Here is a 21,588-nt window from a genome sequence, read left to right as displayed (position 1 = left end):
CCTGTTGCCGAGCAATTTACCAACACTTCTTTTTTTACGTACAGTATAGTTGTTTTCATACATGCTCGATAAAGACATACATTAGTATGCAAAATGCTGCAAGCTCAACCGATTCAAGGCACTTAAGATTTGAATTCACTGAATATATAATTTGCTTTTTTTTCTCCTGCAGATTTAATTCAGTATTGTTAGATCAATCAATCAGTCTAGACTATAGAAGCTTTATGCTCAGTCTGGTTAGCCCACAGTTTTACTTAGTGTGATTAGTTTTTGGGGTCCTCTAATGTGAGCTCAATTTCTTGCAGCTTTCAGTACAAGACTACCATAAAGAGAGAATTTGTTTCTGCATGATACTGTACTATGCTTACTAACTTGGAGAAAGGTTATTTTGCACAAGACGTGATGACAACTAGGTTTCTTAAATAATGTCCATGTCATTGTGGAATTGCAAATCATGCTATCCCAGTCATTGAGTCATGACTAATATAGATCTTCTATTTCAGAACCCAGCCCCATTTTTGAATAATCAGTTCAACTATTTGGTAAAATTTACCGTCAAATTTTTAGGAGAAGTTTGGATGCATAACAAACATTAATAAAAATAAAGTAAAATATAGCGAAAGTAGCAGTAATGTTTTGTTAATTAAAAGCATTTATAAAATTTGTTGAAAAACAAAGCATTTGCTCAAATTATAGAAATCTATCTAGATTACATAATGTATCAGCATTTATGTTTGTCATTCGCTGGATAGCCTTCTATAGACATTTGGTATGTTATATTTGACTATATTGATTAGATCTTGCACAAATCAAATTTTCACTTAGCCACTAAGCTATGTCAATGTATATTTACTCTAAACTCGTATAAAAATTACTGTACCTTACTGATGTACAATGAATTACGGGTTAAATTCTGCAGCCACTTGCACAAGACTGCTGCTGTGACAACCAGAAGCCAATATCTCAACATGTTTTTAATCCATTCGATACTTAAGTGTAGTAAGTAGTGCCAAACGTAACAATTTGCAGCAAAAAGGTACACAGATATTTGTATATTTACACAATTCTGCTGCCAACTCAAGCTACTTAAATTGCAACTAATTTTAGAGAAATGCTAACCATTAGCGACATTTTATTCACTCTTGTTTACTTTAAGCAAACGGCAGGAATCAGCTGAGAGGCAGTTTCAAACAACACCGATGGTGTGTCCCTATTGAATAAATCCAGCATTTATGTTGGAGGAAACCAAATGAAATTACTTACAAATGAACTACAATGTTTAAGGTATGCTTGTTTAAACAGAAAAGTACAAGATTCAGAAATAGAACCAAAATCATAGATAACCTTAAGTAATTTAACATTTTCTTCCCTTTCCAAACACATTAATATTAGTGATCAATATAAATGACAAAGATTGCAACACAGTAGGAACTGTAGCTGGACGAGTCCAACTGAAATTCTGCCAGATGCTGAAAGGACTTTATCCTTTCACCATAGAAGATTATGTCCTTCCTGTACACTTAATAGTTTTGATTAGCAGAGTAATGCACACATAACTATGCAATAAAAACAAGCAATTATTAAATAGGGTTTTGAATTTATGAAGTAACGCAATGTTTACAGTCATCACTGCTGTATAATTCTAAATAATCCCACCATAAATTAATAGTGCATAAAGATACTAAATTCAGAGTCAGACAGTTTGATAGTTTTTTGTTGTTGAAATGAACACTCAACTGGACATTGTCGTAATTTTATGCACAAAACAGTTTGATTAAAAGCTTATTGTTGTGAAGCACTGCAAAATAATGCATGGACAAAGGAGATTGTTCACTGTACTATAACAGAAGCCATACGTTTATATTGCAACTTGGGTTACTGAAAAGCAGTTTCTGCTTCTTAGTAAAGCTAAAAAGTTCCAGCAGAACTCTGAATTTGGATTCCAATTTGACTCTGCAGTGTGACACCAGCTGGCTTTGATACTGCATAGAATACAAGTCTACAAGTCCAGTATTGTGCTAAACAAGTTTCTTAAAGTACTCAGGGGAATCCTCCTAGACACTTTATAAACTTCTTCAGAACCTATTTAAATATATTGAAAGTACAGAGAAGACAGTCCCAGTGGCACACACAAACCATTTCACTTTTAGTAGGCAGAAGTGGAGTTCTGCAGTACAGTAACACAAACAAGGCACTGCCAACTGTAAATGAATATTGCTGCACAGATTGGTAGCCAAAACATAGTTACACCCTAAAGTACTGAACTCAACCAAGATAATAGTTTGAGCTCAAGCACGAGTTTGAATCACACTAGATTTTTTCCCAGTTTACATTGTCAATTGCAAACTAAAAATTTCAGAATTTCATATCCAATTGACCATTAAGATCTTATCAGGTAGCAAACTTAGATTCCTACAGATTCAGGTCATTACAGGCTTGACATATTATAAAGTTTTGATGTCAAATTATATTTAAATCACTTTAGCAACATAATTGGAGAATTACAGTGACCTGTGCGTGCTTGATACTGGTGAGCAATCCAAGTGATTTTGTAATTCATAAGTATAACTGCTGCAAATTACTTGAAGTACATTGGGTGAACAGGAACTCAGCTGGATGCATCCCAGTTCACCTCATTGTGAATTCTGTGTTATGACTACATAAGTCACTGCACCTCAAAGTAATTTGGGGCATACATAACTTTGAGCTGTGATCAGGCACTATAGACACTGCAAGTTTTTCTTTTAATATAAAATTTATATATAATATTTATACTGACTATGGGTAACTTGTCAATCTTAAATTATTCATCTGGGAAGAGGGAGAAAACTTGCCAAGGAAGTGGTTCTTCCTTAACCACCTTAATGCACGTCTTGGTAATAATTTAGAATAGGCTAGCCTCCCCTTCTCCCAAGTAGAATAGATTGACTTACAAGTGGAAAAAACCTTGGGGTGCGAAAAAGGCAGGAGTTAAGAAAAATGTCTAAATACATTACCCATTGCAAGGTTTGCAAGCTTCATTATAATTAACTTTGCCTGACATTTGCAACATCAGGATGGGTACAAATCAGAACAGATGTAGATAAAATATCAAAGCTTGGAACCTTTAGTGCAATTCATGTTTGGCAATTTTCAAATAGTCTCTTTATGAAGTCTATACTCCATACCTGCATAGGTTCAGGAAGAGAGCAGTGTCCCCATCTCTGGGCAAACAATTTCAGTCACCCCAAATAATCAAAGAAGCAATCAGAAAACTACTAGAGGTAATCCCAGGTAGTTGCAACCTCAGCACCTGAAGGGAACCATCCACTGTTTTGTTGTCACTTATGTTTCCACCTTAATGTTCCAAAGTAGGAAAACAGCATAAAAGGAAGGCACTGTATTTTAGTTTGTAGTGGGCTAATGGAAGTAGTATTGAGGACTTGTACTGATCAGGTTCTAAGCTGCATAACTAGTATTACAAATAAATGGATTAAACAGAGGGAGGCACCCAAAAATTAAATTAAGTAGCTGCTTATCTGGTATCTAACTTGTGCAGAGAGATTGCTAGTCACTCAACATGCCTCCAGAGTCCAGTTTAGCTCTTTGATTATGAATGTTCTTGTTGGTCAACTACCAGAGCATTATCTGCAAGGTAGCTGCAAAGAGGTTTATTTTTGGTAGGCTAATCTGTAGGGTACTACTGAGCAGTGGCATTAGAAGGCAAATATGAGAGCAAAGAAACCAAAAAAGGCAAAAGGAGATTAGTACATTTTAAAATGTTACCACGACATTTAAATAAAATCAGTTTTACTTTGCAGATTTTACCATCTGAAAGGTTGTGCCCTTTTACCAAGTACTAACAAATGAAAAGCTGGGGGGAGGGGAGCAACGGTAAGGATTAGGAAAAAAAAATGTTCAAAGCGTGTGATCTCAGTATTCACTTGGTATTGGGGATAGATTTATTTCAATTGAGTCTCTGTGGCCCTATTAAAGAATTTTCTATCTCTGCCCATTTGCCAGCTCTTTGCTTTAGCTGCAGTGCCTCTGGCTCTTTACTACTGCTTTGCATTCTGCATTGTTTGCAATTCAGTTTTTACATTAGTTTTAAGAAACATTTAAAAGCATTCTACAAGTTGATAATTCCAATGCAATGCATTTGTTTGCACTCTATTTACATTTTTGTATTTTGCTAGTGTCTGACTATTGATTGACTTAACATTTGCACTGTATTGTATTAACCCTTGTATTTATTTCATGGCAGTTAATCACTTATTTTGAAGCTGCCTTTCTGCTTCACACCATTCCAGCTTGGAAGCTGACAGATTTCAGCCTCCACAGCAAAATCTCAGCTCGAAACAGAGCCGGATTACACAGTGGCATATTTGGGACCTTGCATCACTGAATGCGAAACTTGTTCGTTTTAGCTTCACCAACTCACTGCATTTCTTTCCAAACAGCATAGCAGCTATTCCAGATATCTTCGACAAGTCCCACTCTTAATATTTGGCTTTTAATTTCTTGACAGGTAACTCTTCTCGTTTGTGGTGCTAAACTTTACTGCAAGGCGCAGTTCTCATTACTTAGGGAAACCAAACCACTTTAAAAACTGTATTACTTTGTCCATCAGGTATTTCTGTTCTGCTTTTTATGGTAAATCCAAAAGATAAAATTAGATTTGCTTTAAGAAATAAACAATCTGAATTTGCAGATCTCTTTATGCCAATGTAGCCACTGCGAGACAAAGCAGCCGAGATGTGACCAGCTGTTTTTTTGCATTAATAATGGTTAACTACAAACCCATGAGTTGGTATCGCCAGAAGCACCTCCTGAAAGCTTCTCACTTTGTTTTCTGAATGATCCATTTAGAAAAAAGGAATTTTGCAGTCGAATGACAAATGGATTTGGGTCTGACACTAGAACGGTCGGCATTCTCAATTATACGTACAATTAGCATCTTTGTATGTTTCTAAAAGATACACTTTTGATTTCCTTTGTTCCTGGTAGAACTTCAAGGGAGCCAGCAGTATATTTTAAAATACTCCCAGTTCACCAGTTCTTCTGGGGCCATGAAGAGCTTCTGCAGAGAAAACTACAGAACCTCAAAATAATTAAGGAAGACTATCACAGGAAAGTTTTAATAGAAGCATTAGTGAAGCATTGCCTGTGTACTCCCTCCCCCCCCCCCCTTTTATTTATTTCATCAAGATAAGCGATGTTAATGTTGGAGAATGGAACTTTTGTCAGAAACCGAATGGCAGCATTATCACTCCCCGAATAGGTACAACACAGCTGATGCAGTGGAAAGCTTCCTTTACTATGGCTCAAAGTGCCTCAGCCCCAGTCTCAAAATTTGCCCCAGCGCACTATCAACAATTTTTCCATTTCCAAAACCATTTCCTGTGGCCCAGATGAGATTGCCAATTAGTGCTAAATAGGAAGAATAGGCATGTTCTGTGAACTATTAAAAAAGGTACTGTCTTGCTTATCGGCTAGTTTTAATAAACCTGTTCTGTAGTTTATAGCCTAAGCCAATGTTCTACAGTATGTTTGTTCCACACATTTAAAAATCTAGGATACCACAAGGTAGCTTGCTATAGCTCCAAAAATTAAATACAATGACAAGGGATCCTGATTGACCACTGACCTTAAAACATTACCAGATATTCAGTGTATAAACATACACACTGGCTCAGAGGGAGCAGGGGCTCACTTGTGCTACTAGTTTAGTGAGAAAATAACAGAGATGGAAAAGGAACTCTAATGGATTCACATTAAGATAAAGACCAGATGACAAACTGCGCAAAAATAATGTTTAAATTGTGCACAGACAATAGTGTGAATACTTGGAAAAAGCAATCAATCATTCAGAATATTTACTATTTTGTGCTCATGCCAAACTTCGAGCCCCTTAAAATTGTTTATGATTTTCTCCTCTTCTTGGAATCCCTCTTATTGCTATAGTACTGCAAGGCGGAAGTCACCCCCCCATCTACATCAATGGGGCTGTGGTGGAAAGGGTGGACAGCTTTAAGTTCCTCGGAGTCCACATCACGGAAGACCTCTCCTGGTCCCTCAATACCTCCTCTCTGCTGAAGAAGGCCCAGCAGCGCCTATATTCCCTAAGGAGGCTGAAGGGATGTAACCTGTCACCCCTGATCCTCTCTAACTTTTACCGCTGCACTATAGAGAGCATCCTGACAAACTGTATCACAGTATGGTATGGCAGCTGTAGCTACTATGACCGGAAAGCCCTGCAGCGGGTAGTCAAAACTGCCCAACGCATTACCGGCACCCGGCTACCGACCATAGAGCACATATACCAGAAACGCTGTCTACGGAGGTCACGGTCCATCATCAAAGACCCTACCCACCCCAGCCACAGTCTGTTCGCCCTCCTGCCATCTGGGAGACGCTACAGATGCATTCGCACCCGTACGACCAGATTTAGGAACAGCTTCTTTCCCAGGGCTGTCATCCTACTGAACTCCACAAATAAACTCTAAAGCCTGCACATCTGCCAATGCACTTTATTATGGTTATGTTTATGTTAATGTATTACAAGCCAAATGTATGTTGAATGTTTAAATGTCTTAAGCTAAATGTACACTCTCGGGAGCCGCAAGCCTACATTTCGTTGTACTGCACTTGTGCACTAACAATGACAATAAAAGTTGATTTGATTTGATTTGAATTCTATGTTTTACTGCCGCAGCTATGGCTCCCCACCCCCCGCATCTTCTTGCCACTCTGATCACTCTTAACTTGTTTCTGCATATATGTATATACACCCTAGTGGGCCTCTTCCCCTTGCAGGATTTTGTAGATGGCAGTTTCCTTTTTATTTCACTTTTAATTGATTTGTTAATCCATTTAGGGTGATGCTTATTTAGTCTGAGCTTGTTGATTTTAGGTATGTATTTAACCTGCATTCACAACAATGTTCCTTTAAAAAGGTGTTATATTTGTCCTCTACTGAAGTGTTGAACATACACCTCCAAATAATTTGCTTTAGTTGTTCACTCATTTCATTGAATTTAAAAGTTATATACCTGGCTGGTATACCTGAATGTCAGATCACATTAAATGTGATAATTCTGGGACTGCTGTTTCCCAGTGGTAGTACAACTTCCATTTCCTATACATTATCAGAGTCAATAACAAATGGCAGGTTAAGATAAGCACTGCCTCTAATGGCTTCCTTGGCACACTGAATCATGAACAACTCTAACTTGCTTGGATTTTTCCAGTTTAAATTTGGTTGATTAAAGTCTCCCATTAAAATAATTTTTCTGTTCTTGCATACTTATTTAATCTCTTCATAGAATAAATTGCCCTCATGTAGATTTAGTGGTCTGCAGCATACCCATATAGTGTTAGTTTGAATTTTTATTTGCATTTGAGACCAGCTGACAAAGTAGTTCATTTGTAGCTTCCCCACCCACCCCACCGGATCAACTTTATTTACCTTCCAAGTGTCCCTGCTTTCACTTCCTTTCTGAACACTGCCCCTGAAAGTTCCAACCATATAGTTCCCTACTGCCGCAGCAGCCTCTAATTCCACCATTTCACTTCTAAAGCTTTTAGTCTTTATGTACATACATCTTATAGTAAATATACCGCCTTTCATTTCCCTTGTACCTGCCTTTTCCTGGTCTCCAGTACATGTATGTTTTTGTGACATTGTGTCCATATTCACCAATTGACTACCATTCAAATCACGTCATCAGGGATCCAGTTTCCTACATGCCCTCCCTTACCTACCTATCCAGTTTTAAATGATTTTTGATAGCAACCTTGCAAGTCTCTTTGTTCCTTCTTGGTTTAGATTCATCCGATCTTGCCTGTACCAGTCCTTTTTAATTCTGGAAATGTTCCCAGTTATTTATGAAGGAAGCATTGTTGATTTCATACCACAATTGCAGTCACTCATTAATATTTTCTTGGTGAACTGCCCTCCTTTACCAAACACCACAAACACACTAAATAACTTTGCATTCCCTATGTTTGAGTTTAGAAGCAATCCTCATGAATGTGACTTTTAAAGCTCCTATATTATTTCCCCCTTTTTGTTTACCCCCATGTCGATTACTACCACCGAGTCCCTTATCCTTTAGTATTCTTTCTAACCTTTCCTCAGTAATATATTGCACTAGCTCCAGGTGGAAAGATCACTATCTATTAGCATAGTTTTTACAATACACATGGTGATCCACTTTCCTGGGCAAAGAATCCCCTATAGCTACATTTTCTCTGACTTGCAAACTGTCAGAAGATCTCGCTGCTTGGTTTTTTTGCTGCATTTTTTTGAGACCTTGTTTACTTCTGCAATGTTGGACGGTGCTGTGTTATTGTAATCTCTTGGGTAGCTTCACAGGTTTTCGTACATTTCTTGCTACTTTTACCAACCCCAATCCATTCAGTAGTAAATTTCTTTGGTTTTCCTCACCTGTGGACTTCACATCCTGACAATTCTCTCCCTGTATGCACTGATCTCTGGTCGCTGATGGTTTGCTCTCGGGGTCTGTTACGCCTGGTCATTTCACTGACCAGTGATGACAATTACCGGTCCTCAATTCCCTTACTTTTGTCTGTCCTATATTAGTTCCTGTACCTCGCTCCCTAGAGCTAAATCACTTTCAGCTTATTTGATTTTCAAATCCATTATTCCTTGGGAAAAACTCCCTGAAGTTGAAATTACTCTTTCATACTCCCAACTGCCCAGCCTTAAGCCCTCAATTCACAATACCTTTCTTGCTGTCGACATGCTCAACCACTCCCATACCGTCACCTTTGATGCCCTTGTCCCTAGCAGAACCTTTACGGTCTCCCATCCTGGTTGTTCCCAAGTATGGCCTCCATCATCACCAAGCACAACAGACATAGACTTGAGTACAACTGGCTTAGCCATTCATTGCCACACCAAGTTCTACCCTGCCTGACTCTCCTCTGCCAAAACTGCCACCTACTCTGGAGACAAAGAACAACCCTTGGCTTCTTTTCTCCACTGCCAATCGTTCACTTAAACGTCTCTCCGCTGCCCATCCAACCTCACCACTTGCACGTGAGGGGTAAATGATCTTCTTTGTCATCAAGATAGAGACCATCCGTTCAGCTGCCTCTGCCGCTTGCCCATCAAGCCAAACTTGCCTTGCAGGCCACCCCACTACCCTAGACCTGAGCCTACAGCTCGATCTTCCTCCAGGCGCTTCTGAGCACATCTTGTCCATTAGACCCCACCTCCTGCTCCCTCAACCCCATTCTCACTAAACTGCTGAGCACCCAACTTTTCTTCCTGGCCCCAATGCTATCCAGCATTGTAAATGGCTTCCTTTCCTCAGACACTGACCCTTCCCTTTCACAATCACCCGACTCAAAAAATCTCATTGCCCTAGCAAAATATCACCCAACCGCCATTTCTCTTTACTCTCCAAAGTCCTTGAATGGGTCACTTCACAGATCTGTGCCCATCTCTCTACAACTCCCTGTATGAACCTCTCCATTTGGCTTTCTATCTTTCCCACAGCACTAATATTGCCCCAACTAAAGTCAGGAATGATATTCTCAGTGACTGTGACCATGGTGCATTGTCCTTCCTCTGCTACTTTGCACTATGATACAGTCGACCACACCATTCTCCTCCAATGCCTCTCCTCTGCTCTCCAATTTTGTGGGACAGCCCTCACTTGGTTCCAATCTTACCTATCCATCTGTAGCCACAGAACCTCCAACACTGGCTTCTCTTCCTACCGCTCCATCCATCGCACCCATCCTTGATCCCCACTTCTTCCTCATCCACATGCTGTCCTTTGGTGACATGATGCAGACATGGTGGTCAGCTTCCACAGGTATGCTAATCTCCACCATCTCGCTCACCCCCTCCACTGCCTCTGCCGTTTGACTGACTCCTGTCTTGGATGAGCTGCAATTTCCTCTACTAAACATTGGGAAGACCAAAATCATCCTCTTTGGCCTCTGCTACAAATTTCTGATCCCACATACTGTACTTTCCATCACAAAGGCTACCTACTTCCACCTCCGTAACATCACCTGCCTGCGCCCCTACCTGAGATCATCTGCTGCTAAAACCCTCATTCACATATTGGACATCTCCAGACTACTACTGCAATGCACTCCTGGTTGACATCCCATTCACCACCCTCAACTTCAGCTGCTCATATCCTATCCTACACCAAGTCCAGCTTGCCCACCACCAGTCTTTGCAGACCTGCACTGATTTCCAGCTTCCAATTCAAAATTTTCATCCTTGTGCTTAAAAATTCCTTCACGGCCTTGCCCCTCCATATATCCAACTCCCTCCTGTCCTACAATCCTCCCCCATAAAAAAAATTCCGTTCCCTCCTATTCTGCCCGCATATAAATTACCCCTCCCTTTGCACCACCTTCGGCTGTCTAAACGCCACACCAGATTGCTCTCCAGAAGCCCCCCCATTTCCCTTTCCGCCTTTAAAATCACCTCTGAGCAAGCTTTTTGGTTACTCCTCCCAATATCTCCTCCTTTGGATAGGCATCTATTTTTGTCTGATTACTTCTCTGAAGTGCCTTGGGGTGTTAAATAAAAGCAAGTTGTTGATGATTCTTAGACTGCATTCTTTAATGTCAAGTCCAACAATTAAACTGAATGATAGCAAAATACTGCAGATGTTGGAAATCCGAAATAACAACAGAAAATGCTGGAAAAACTCAGCAAGTCAGGCAACATCCGTGGAGAGAAATTTGAGTTGACGTTTCGGGTTTGACCCTTCTTCAAAACTGGAGAGAAAAGGAACTAGATCGAAGGCAGGGCTGCGATCGGACAAAAGAATAAAAGAACCAAAAGAAGTAAAAGAGATTAGAAGCTAGACGAGATGGTAATAGGCTGTGATTAGGTGTAAAGTGTGCTGGCAGGGCAAAAGATAGCTGCCAGGTGTGAGAGAGAAACAAAAGGAAAGGGGGGGGGGGGAAGGAAAGGAGTGGAAAAATATAAGTGAAAATGAAATAGGGGCCGAGGTTATGATCTGAAATTGTTGAATGTTTAGCTGCTCCTGAAGAATTTGTCCAGTTCTCTGCAACAAAGCCAGGAAGAGCAACAGATACTATGCAAATACCTACACAAGAATACTCAAAATTTTAGCTTTTCCAGGAGCTCTATGGAAAAATCTACCACTTGAAGTGGTACTAAGCTGACAAATCCACATTGGTGTTGGTGGGGAATTAGGTTGCTGGAGCAGTTGCCTGGGTGCTCCAATTGATCTCTCCCTCTTCAGAGTGGGAAAGGGAGGAGGATAACCTTCCAGCTGTTGCTAACTGTCCATCCCAACTGGAGGAGAAGTGAAAATTTGCTTGTGTCAGATAAATTAAGCCAGCTGATACTTGTGTCCAGGTTCACATGAAGAATGGCCTCTTTGCTGAAGTATCAGAAAACTGCCAGTAGCCACGGAACCATACCACAGCATAAGTCACCAATTCCAGGCAAGACAGGATGAGGGACAAGGGAAAATAAAGGTGGGAACATTTTATATATCCAAAAGTGATGTAATTTAGTGAAGGTAAAAGGAAACCACTAATGCTGGAAATCTGAAATAGAAACAGAAAATGCCATGTAGATCAGCATCTGAAACAGAACTATGTTTTAATGATTTGGGTGCAATCTTCTGTCTGATGCCAACTGACCTGCTGCGAATTTCTAGTTTATATTTAGTCAGGTATTTGACAAACACGATGCACACTATTTTCATTTAGTAGAATATATTACTGCTTTACTCAAAGAATGCCATCTGATTAAGGAATTGCCCAGTTTCACACAACTATCATTGACGATCTAACCAGATTTGCATCCTATGGCACATAGGTTAACATTAGTCAAGTATATAGCAACTATGCGCCAACAGCCTGCATGGCAATGAACTATAATCAAACTTCTATTCTACTGAATACATTCAGTATATCCATTCTAAAAGTACAAACTTGCTTCAATGCACTTCAACAGACTTTACACAATAGTAAATTCTACAGAAAACTAAGAATGCCACAACACTTATTGTTCTTATTCCAAGCTTCTTTCTCAATGAAAGAAAGACTGCTCAACAGGTATATGCTGCAGCTCAGTACCTGTAGAGTACAAAATGGCTACAGTGAGACATTACACACTCTGGCCTATAGCCATAATTTTTTTTTAAATCCTATGGATTAATTTTGATAATTGCCAAATGAACAGGAAGTTTGAATGATTAGAAGCAATTACATACAAGTGATACAGTACTAGCAACTTTCAGTTCTACAGTCTACAAAACTGAATTATCCAGAATAATGCACGAGAATCAAAACTGAATTCCCCTTCATGTTCAGAACATAGAATGTTAAATTGATTAAGCAGAATTGTAAGTAACTACTGTACCTGTTCTTTGACTGAAGCCAAAATGGTGGTTGCTGTGGTCTCAGACTCCATGGCTAGATCAGTGGGAGGCTTCCCACGTGGGCAGCAGCCCCTATTCCATCAATGGGAACTTGTCAGGAGCTGGCATGTTACCTAAGTATACCAAAAAAAAGTTAAATCCTTTGAAATAGTCTTAGCTACCATTTTCCTGGTAATCTTGTCTGGACAAGCATGTGTGTTTTTAAAACAGCAATTCATTAACAAGACAGGGAAGCTTGCCTTTTCTTGCTTGTTGGCTTGTCTCTCAACCCCCTCCTCCCCAGAACTCAGAACACTTGAAAGAAAACACATTTGAACAATCCATAATCATAGTAATTACAACACGAGGAGGGCATTCAACCCATCACTAACCTTTTCCTGTAGTCTCGTTCTCCCTTTTCAAGTACTTAACCAATTCCATTTTAAAGGTTATATTGTCAATAGCCACTAGTGGTAAAGCAGTGAATTTCTAATAAGCAAAAAGCTTAAGATGCTGGAAACACTCGGGTCAATCAACATTTATGGAAAGATTAGAGGAGTTAAGATTTATAGTGCAGACCCCTTTTCCATTCTGATGACGGGTCTACACCTGAAACATTAACTCATCTGTTCTCTCCGCTGGTTGTTTCCAGCAATTTCTGTTTTTGGTTATTTTCGAATAACAGAAAAAATAATTAACTCCTAGTGTTCTTATGGTGATATCGTGAGTCAATATTGCCTGGTTATCAACATGCCAACTTGTGCAAAACCATCTTTCATTGTTTACTCTCTTAACCAGTTTTATAATTTGATATACCATTAGATCCCTTCCTTCAACTTTTGCCCCAGTGGCAAAAAAGTACCAATTTTTCAACAGCACTGGATAGGGCATTCTGGAAGCAGCGGGTGAACAGCCAGTTGTCATGGTGCATGCCAACGATATAGGTAAAAAACAGGATGAGGTCCCAAAAGCTGAATATAGGGAGTTAGGAGGTAAACTAAAAAAAAAAATAGGACCTCAAAAAAGGTAGTAATCTCAGGATTGCTACCAGTGCCATGTGCTAGTCAGAGTAGAAATAGAAGAAGGATATTTCGGATGAATATGTGGCTAGAGGAATGGTGGATTCAAATTCCTGGGACATTGGAACCGGTTCTGGGGGAGGTGGGACGAGTACAAACTGGACGGTTTGTACCTGGGCAGGACCGGGACTGATGTCCTGGGGGAATGTTTGCTAGTGCTGTTGGGGAGGGTTTAAACTAAAATGGCAGGGGGTTGGGAACCTGTGCAGGGAGATAGAGGAAAGGGAAGCAAGGATAGAAGCAAAAGTGGAAGGCAGAGAAATCAAGGGTGCAAATCAAACAGGGCCGCAGTAAACAATAATTCTAAAAGGACTAAGTGTTAAAAAAACAAGCCTGAAGGCTGTGTGTCTTAATGCGAGGAGCATTCATAATAAGGTGGATGAATTAGCTGCGCAAATAGATGTAAACGGATATGATATAATATAATTGGGATTACAGAGACCAAGGGTGACCAAGGCTGGGAATTCAACATCCAGGGGTATTCAATATTCAGGAAGGACAGGCAAAAAAGGAAAAGGAGGTGGGGTAGCATTGCTGGTTAAAGAGATACCACCACAATAGTAAGGAAGGATATTAGCTCTGATGATGTGGAATCTGTATGGGTAGAGCTGAGAAATACCATGGGGCAGAAAACGTTAGTGGGAGCTGCATACAGACCCCCAAACAGTAATGCCGAGGTTGGGGGATGGCATTAAACGGGAAATTAGAGATGCGTGCAATAAGGGCACAGCAGTTATCATGGGTGACTTTAATCTACATATAGATTGGGCTAACCAAATTAGTAACAATACTGTGGAGGAGGTATTCCTGGAGTGTATACGGGATGGTTTCCTGGACCAATATGTCGAGGAACCAACTAGAGATCAGGCCATCTTAGACTGGGTATTTTGTAATTAGAAAGGATTAATTAGCAATCTTGTTGTGCGAGGCCCCTTGGGGCGGAGCGATCATAATATGATCGAATTCTTCATTAAGATGGAGAGTGAAGTAGTTGACTCAGATACTAGGGTCCTGAATTTAAATAAAGGAAAGTATGATGATCTGAGGCGCGAATTGGCTAGGATGGATTGGGGAACGTTACTTAAAGGGTTGACAGTGGATAGGCAATGGCAAACATTTAAAGATCACATGGATAAACTACAGAATTTGTTCATTCCTGTTTGGCATAAAAATAAAACAAAAAAGGTGACTCAACCATGGCTAACAAGGGAAATTAGGGATAGCATAAGATCCAAGGAGAGGACATAAATTGGCCAGAAAAAGCAGCAAACCTGAGGTTTGGGAGCAGTTTAGGATTCAGCAAAAGAGGACAAAGGGATTAATTAAGAGGGGGGAAATAGAGTATGAGAGTAAAGAACTTCTTGAAAAACTCAAGGACCTGCGACCAGGAAAAGCTTGCGGGACAGACGGCATACTAAACGAGATGATTAAACACGCAGACGACAAACTGAAACTGGCTATCCTAAAACTCTTCAACTTGGTTCTGAGTGTCGGTTATTTCCCTGACATCTGGAACAAAGGACTCATAACACCCATATACAAAAGTGGGGACAAAATCGACCCAAACAACTATCGAGGCATCTGTGTAAACAGTAACCTGGGGAAGGTATTCTGTAGCATCATAAACAAAAGACTTATAAACTTCCTTGAAGAGCACAATGTCTTGAGTAAAAGCCAAATTGGATTCCTGCCAAACTATAGAACATCCGATCATATCTTCACCCTACAGACCCTAATTGACAAACACGTTCACCATAACAAAAGCAAAATCTACGCATGCTTTGTAGATTTCCAGAAGGCTTTCGACTCCATCTGGCATGACGGTTTATTCCTGAAACTTATCGAAAGCGGGGTAGGAGGGAAAACATATGATGTAATTAAATCAATGTATACAAACAATAAATGTGCAGTTAAAATTGGAGACAAACAAACAAAATACTTCCCACAGGGGCGGGGGGTGACGCAGGGCTCGCCAATCTCACCGACACTCTTTAATATTTACATTAATGGATTGGCAAAACTACTTGAACAATCTACAGCACCCGGCCTCACCCTATATGAATCCAAGGTTAAATTCCTCCTCTATGCCGACGACCTGGTTCTGCTGTCACCAACTAAGGAGGGTCTACAGCAGAACCTGGACCTGCTGGAGTCGTACTGCCAGACTTGGGCCCTGACAATAAATCCCCAAAAAACCAAAGTCCTTGTGTTCCAGCAAAGATCCAAACAACATGGACCCACAATAAATTTCACAGTAGGAACAACCAAAATTGAACAAACCACTCACTACACATACTTGGGCTTAAAAATCAGTTCTACGGGAAACTTCAAACTGGCTGTGAATGAACTGAAAGAGAAAGCAAGAAGGGCTTTCTATGCCATCAAAAAATCAATCCAAATAGAAATCCCAATTAGCATTTGGCTCAAAATTTTCAAATCAGTAATTGAACCAATTGCACTCTATGGCAGTGAGGTCTGGGGACCACTAACACAACAAGATTTTGCAAAATGGGACAAACACCCAATTGAGATCCTACATGCGGAATTCTGTAAAAGTATCCTCCGGACTCAAAGGAAAACAGTAAACAACGCATGCAGGGCGGAACTAGGCCAATACCCATTAATAATCACTATCCAAAAAAGAGCCACCAAATTTTGGAATCACCTACAAATGAGCAACCCCCAATGCTATCACTACGACGCCCTGAAATGCCAAGAGCTGACCATAAAGAAGAATACCCTCAGTCAACTAGTCCTGGGACTCAATAAAGTAACTAATAACAATACTAACAATAACCAGCCCCAGGACAGTGACAGGGTAACACAAAGAATTCGACCCAACACAATCGTCGCTGAGCAAAAGGAAAAATATCTGTCATATTGGGCAGAAACAACAAAAACCCAAAGCAAACTCAATTGCTACTTGGCCCTAAACAGACAATACAACATAGCTGATTACCTGACCATGGTAAAGGATAACAAACTGAGAAGAACCTTGACAAGGTACAGACTTAGCGAACATAGCCTAGCGATCGAAAAAGGCAGACACAGGCAGACCAGGCTGCCAAGAGAAGACAGGATATGCTCTCACTGCAGTCAGGGAGTAGTTGAGACAGAGATGCACTTCCTCACAGCCTGTGGAAAATATCAGGGCATCAGAGAGAATTTCTATCAAAAATTCTCACAAATATGCCCTGAATTCAGAAATCTGACTGACAACCAAAAACTCCCATTCCTACTGGGGGAGGAGAGAAGCTGTGTAACACTGGCGGCACACTATGTTACAGCTTGCCATGAACAGAGAGACAACCAGTAAACTAAGACAAGAGTATATATAAACAAGGCGAAAATATATTTATAAACTCAAGGATATACCTGTTTATACACTGTATGAATGGAACCGCGTTTATGTGTTCAACCATAAATGTATTTTGATGCTTTGGCAACATAAGATGTACCTTATCATGCCAATAAAGCGATTTGTATTGTATTGTATTGTATTGTAAGCTTTCAGGGAACATTAAAAACTGACTGTAAAAGCTTCTATAGATATGTGAAGAGAAAAAGATTGGTGAAGTCAAGCGTAGGTCCCTTGCAGTCAGAATCAGGGGAATTTATAATGGGGGAACAAAGAAATGGCAGACCAATTAAATACATACTTTGGATCTGTCTTCACAAAGGAGGACACAAATAACCTCCCAGAAATGTCGGGGAACATAGGGTCTGATGACAGGGAGGAACTGAATGAAATCAGTATTTGTAGGGAAATGGTGTTCGGGAAATTGACGGGATTGAAGGCCGATAAATCCCCAGGGCCTGATAATCTACATCCTAGGGTACTTAAGGAAGTGGCCCTAGAAATAGTAGATGTATTGCTGGTCATCTTCCAAAATTCTAGAGACTCTGGAACAGTTCCCATGGATTGGAGGGTAGTTAATGTAACCCCACTATTTAAAAAGGAGAGAGAAAACGGGGAATTATAGACCGGTAAGCCCGACATCGGTAGAGGGGAAAATGCTGGAGTCCATTATAAAAGATGTAATAGCAGAGCACTTGGAAAACAGTGACAGGATCGGACAATGTCAACATGGATTTACAAAAGGTAAATCATGCTCGACTAATCTATTGGAATTTTTTGAGGATGTAACTGGTAGAATACATGGATTTCAGTAAGGCCTTCGATAAAGTCCCGCACAGGAGACTGGTCAAGAAGGTAAGAGCCCATGGAATCCAGGGTGCCTTGGCACATTGGATACAAAACTGGCTTAGTGGCAGAAGGCAGAGGGTGATGGTCGAAGGTTGTTTTTGTGACTGGAAGCCTGTGGCCAGTGGGGTACCACAGGGATCGGTGCTGGGTCCCTTGCTGTTTGTGGTCTACATTAATGACTTGGATATGAATGTAATAGGTATGATCAGTAAGTTCGCAGATGATACAAAAATTGGTAGGGTGGTAAATAGCGAGGAGGGTAGCCTCAGTCTGCAGGACGATATAGATGGGTTGGTCAGATGGGCGGAAGAGTGGCAAATGGAATTTAACCCGGAAAAGTGCGAGGTGATGCACTTTGGGGGGGACTAACAAGGCAAGGGAATACACAATGAATGGTAAGACCCTAGGCAAGACGAAGGGTCAGAGGGATCTGGGTGTGCAAGTACACAGATCCCTGAAGGCGACAGAACAGGTGGATAAGGTGGTAAAAAAGGCATATGGGATACTTGCCTTCATTAGCCGAGGCATTGAATATAAGAGCAAGGAGGTTATGATGGAGCTGTATAAAACACTGGTTAGGCCACAGCTGGAATACTGTGTGCAGTTCTGGTCGCCACACTACAGGAAGGATGTGATCGCGTTGGAGAGGGTGCAGAGGAGGTTCACCAGGATGTTACCAGGGCTGGAGCGCTTCAGCTATGAAGAGAGACTGGGCAGATTGGGTTTGTTTTCCTTGGAGCAGAGGAGGCTGAGGGGGGGACATGATTGAGGTGTACAAAATTATGAGGGGCATAGATAGAATGGATGTTGAGGAGCTTTTTCCCTTAGTAGAGGGGTCAATAACTAGGGGGCATAGATTCAAGGTAAAGGGCGGGAGGTTTAGAGGGGATTTGAGAAAGAACTTTTTCACCCAGAGGGTGGTTGGAGTCTGGAACTCACTGCCTGAAAGGGTTGTGGAGGCAGGAACCCTCACAACATTTAAGAAGCATTTGGATGAGCACTTGAAATGCCACAGCATACAAGGCTACAGACCAAATGCTGGAATATGGGATTAGATTAGACAGGGCTTGATGGCCGGCGCGGACACGATGGGCCGAAGGGCCTCTATCCGTGCTGTATAACTCATGACTCTAATAGATAAGGGAGAACCAGTGGATGTGGTGTATTTAGACTTTCAGAAGGCTTTCGATAAGGTCCCGCATAAGAGATTAGCATGCAAAGTTAAAGCACATGGGATTGGGGGGTAAGGTACTGACTTGGATAGAGAACTGGTTGGCAGACAGGATGCAGAGTTGGAATAAATGGGTCTTTTTCCGAGTGGCAGGCACTGACTAGTGGGGTACCGCAGGGATCGGTGCTAGGACCCCAGTTATTCACAATATATATTAATGATCTAGATGAGGGAACTAGATGTAATATCTCCAAGTTTGCAGACAACACAAAGCTGGGTGGGCATGTGTGCTGTGAGGAGGATGCCGAGAAACTCCAGTATGATTTGGACAGGTTGGGTGATTGGATAAATGCGAGTTTATCCACTGGTGGCAAAAAACAGGAAGGCAGATTACCTGAACGGCAATAGATTGGGAAAAGGGGAAGTTTTTTTTTTAATTCATTGATGGGATGTGGGCGTCGCTGGCTAGGCCTGCATTTAGTGCCCATCCCTAATTGCCCTCGAGAAGATGGTGGTGAGCCGCCTTCTTGAACTGCTGCAGTCCATATGGTGTAGGTACACCCACAATGCTGTTAGGAGGGGAGTTCCAGGATTTTGGCCCAGCAACAGTGAAGGAACGGCGATACAGGTCCAAGTCAGGATGGTGTGAGACTTGGAGGGGAACTTGACCTGGGTGTCCTTGTGCAGCAGTCGCTGAAGGCAAGCATGCAGGCGCAGCAGGCGGTTAAGAAGGCAAATGGTAGGTTGACCTTCGTAATGAGGGGATTCGAGTACAGGAGCAAGAATGTCTTGCTGCAGTTGTACAGGGCCCTTGGTGAGACCACACCGAGTATTGTGTGCAGTTTTGGCCGCCTTATCCGAGGAAGGATGTTCTTGCCATGGAGGGAGTGCAGTGAAGATTCACCAGACTGATACCTGGTATGGCAGGAATGACGTATGGAGAGAGATTGGGTCGATTGGGCTTGTATTCGCTAGAGTTCAGAAGAATGAGAGGGGATCTCATTGAAACTTATAAAATTCTAACAGGACTAGACAGACTAGATGCAGGAAGGATGTTCCCGATGGCAGGAGAGTCCAGAACCAGGGGTCACAGTCTAAGGAAAAGGGGTAAGCCATTTAGGACTGAGACGAGGAGGAATTTCTTCACCCAGAGAGTGCTGAACCTGTGGAATTCTCTACCACAGAAGGCCGTTGAGGCCAATTCATTAAATATATTCAAGAAGGAGTTAGATATATTTCTTAAGGCTAAAGGGATCATGGGGTATGGGGAGAAAGCAGGGACAGGGTACTGAATTTGGATGATCAGCCATGATCTCATTAAATGGCGGAACAGGCTCGCGGGGCCGAATTGCCTACTACTGCTCCTACCTTATATGTTTCTATCATTTCAATAAAAAAAACAGCATTTTTTCCTCTCTCGAAATGCTACTATACTAATAGTTTGAACTTTTATCTATCAAGGCGCTGTTGCACTATACAAGGTTTAAGAGGGAATCTAATGAAGGATCTGAAAATTATAAAACTGGTTTAAGAGGGTAAACAATGAAAAGATTGTTTCCACAAGTTGGCACATCGATATCCAGGTAGTATTGACTCATGATTATGACAAGGACACAGTTGACCGCCTATTTCCCCCTCTGTAACAGTGCAGATGCCGCCCCTGCCTCAGCTCATCTGCTGAAACCCTCATCCATGCCTTTGTTTCCTCTAGAGTTGACTATTCCAATGCATTCCTGGCTGGCCTCCCATATTCTACCCTCCATAAACTTGAGGTCTTCCAAAACTCTGCTGCCAATGTCGTAACTTGCAACAAGTCCCATTCATCCATCACCCCTGTGCTCGCTGACCTACATTGGTTCCAGATATGCTTCGATTTTAAAATTCTCATCCTTGTTTTCAAATTCCTCCATGGCCTCACCCCTCCCTGCTTCTCCAGCCCCACAACCCTAGAGCTATCTGTGCTCCTCCAATTCTGGCCTATTGAGCACCCGACTTTAATCGCGCCACCATTGGCAGCCGTGCCTTCAGCTGCCAAGGCTCTATGCTTTGGAGTTCCCGCCCTAAACCTCTGTCTCTCTACCTCTCTTTCCATCTTTAAGATACTCCTTAAAATCTACCCCTTTGACCAAGCTTTTGGTCATCTGCCCATATATCTCCTGATGTGGCTCGGTGTCAAATTTAGTTTTATAATGCTCCTGTGAAGTGCCTTGGGACGTATGTTAAAGGCGCTATACAAATACAAGTTGCTGTTGTACGATTGCAGCCGATGGAGGGAGGTCCCACATAATCATATCCAGTCAACGTCCATCAACCGCATTCCAAAAAGTACCTGACCAACTTATCCCAAATGTCATTGTGGACCCAGTTATGGTACAGAATACAATAGAAGCCCAGGTAGAATACTGGGGAGTGCAGAGGGATATTGAAAAAGGATACAAGGGCAAAGAGAATATATGAGAAAAGGTTACCAGGCAACATAAAAAGGGAACCCAAAAATCTTTTATAAACATAAAATGTAAAAGGACGGTTAAAGGAATGGTGCGGTCAATTAGGGACAAAAAAGGAAATCTTGCGGAGGATGAAGTTAATATCATAGTAGAGGAGTAGGGAGTAGAGGTATTGAATAGGATGAAAATATTGTATAGGTTAAAAATAGATAGAAAAGGAGGTGCTAAATAGGTTGGCATCTCTCAACGTTAACAAGTCACCCGAGCCAGAAGAATGCCTCCTAGGTTGCTTAGGGAAGCAAGGTGGAGA

At 41.4% G+C, this 21,588-nt stretch overlaps 1 protein-coding gene across 1 annotated transcript in view; it reads right to left on the bottom strand.

Annotated features, from left to right (window-relative positions):
* Positions 1-21,588, bottom strand: part of pkp4 (plakophilin 4) — a 300,231-nt gene that overhangs the window by 232,857 nt on the left and 45,786 nt on the right. The window contains 1 exon segment of the mRNA XM_085986337.1: positions 12,377-12,508. Coding sequence (XP_085842463.1) covers positions 12,377-12,427 — 51 coding nt within the window. The 5' untranslated portion in view covers positions 12,428-12,508.

Source organism: Somniosus microcephalus, chromosome 4, assembly GCF_052327205.1.
Source record: "Somniosus microcephalus isolate GS21.2 chromosome 4, FLI_Smic_1.0, whole genome shotgun sequence".
In the NCBI taxonomy this organism is placed as follows: domain Eukaryota; kingdom Metazoa; phylum Chordata; class Chondrichthyes; order Squaliformes; family Somniosidae; genus Somniosus; species Somniosus microcephalus.
This window is presented reverse-complemented; position numbering and strand designations above follow the sequence as displayed.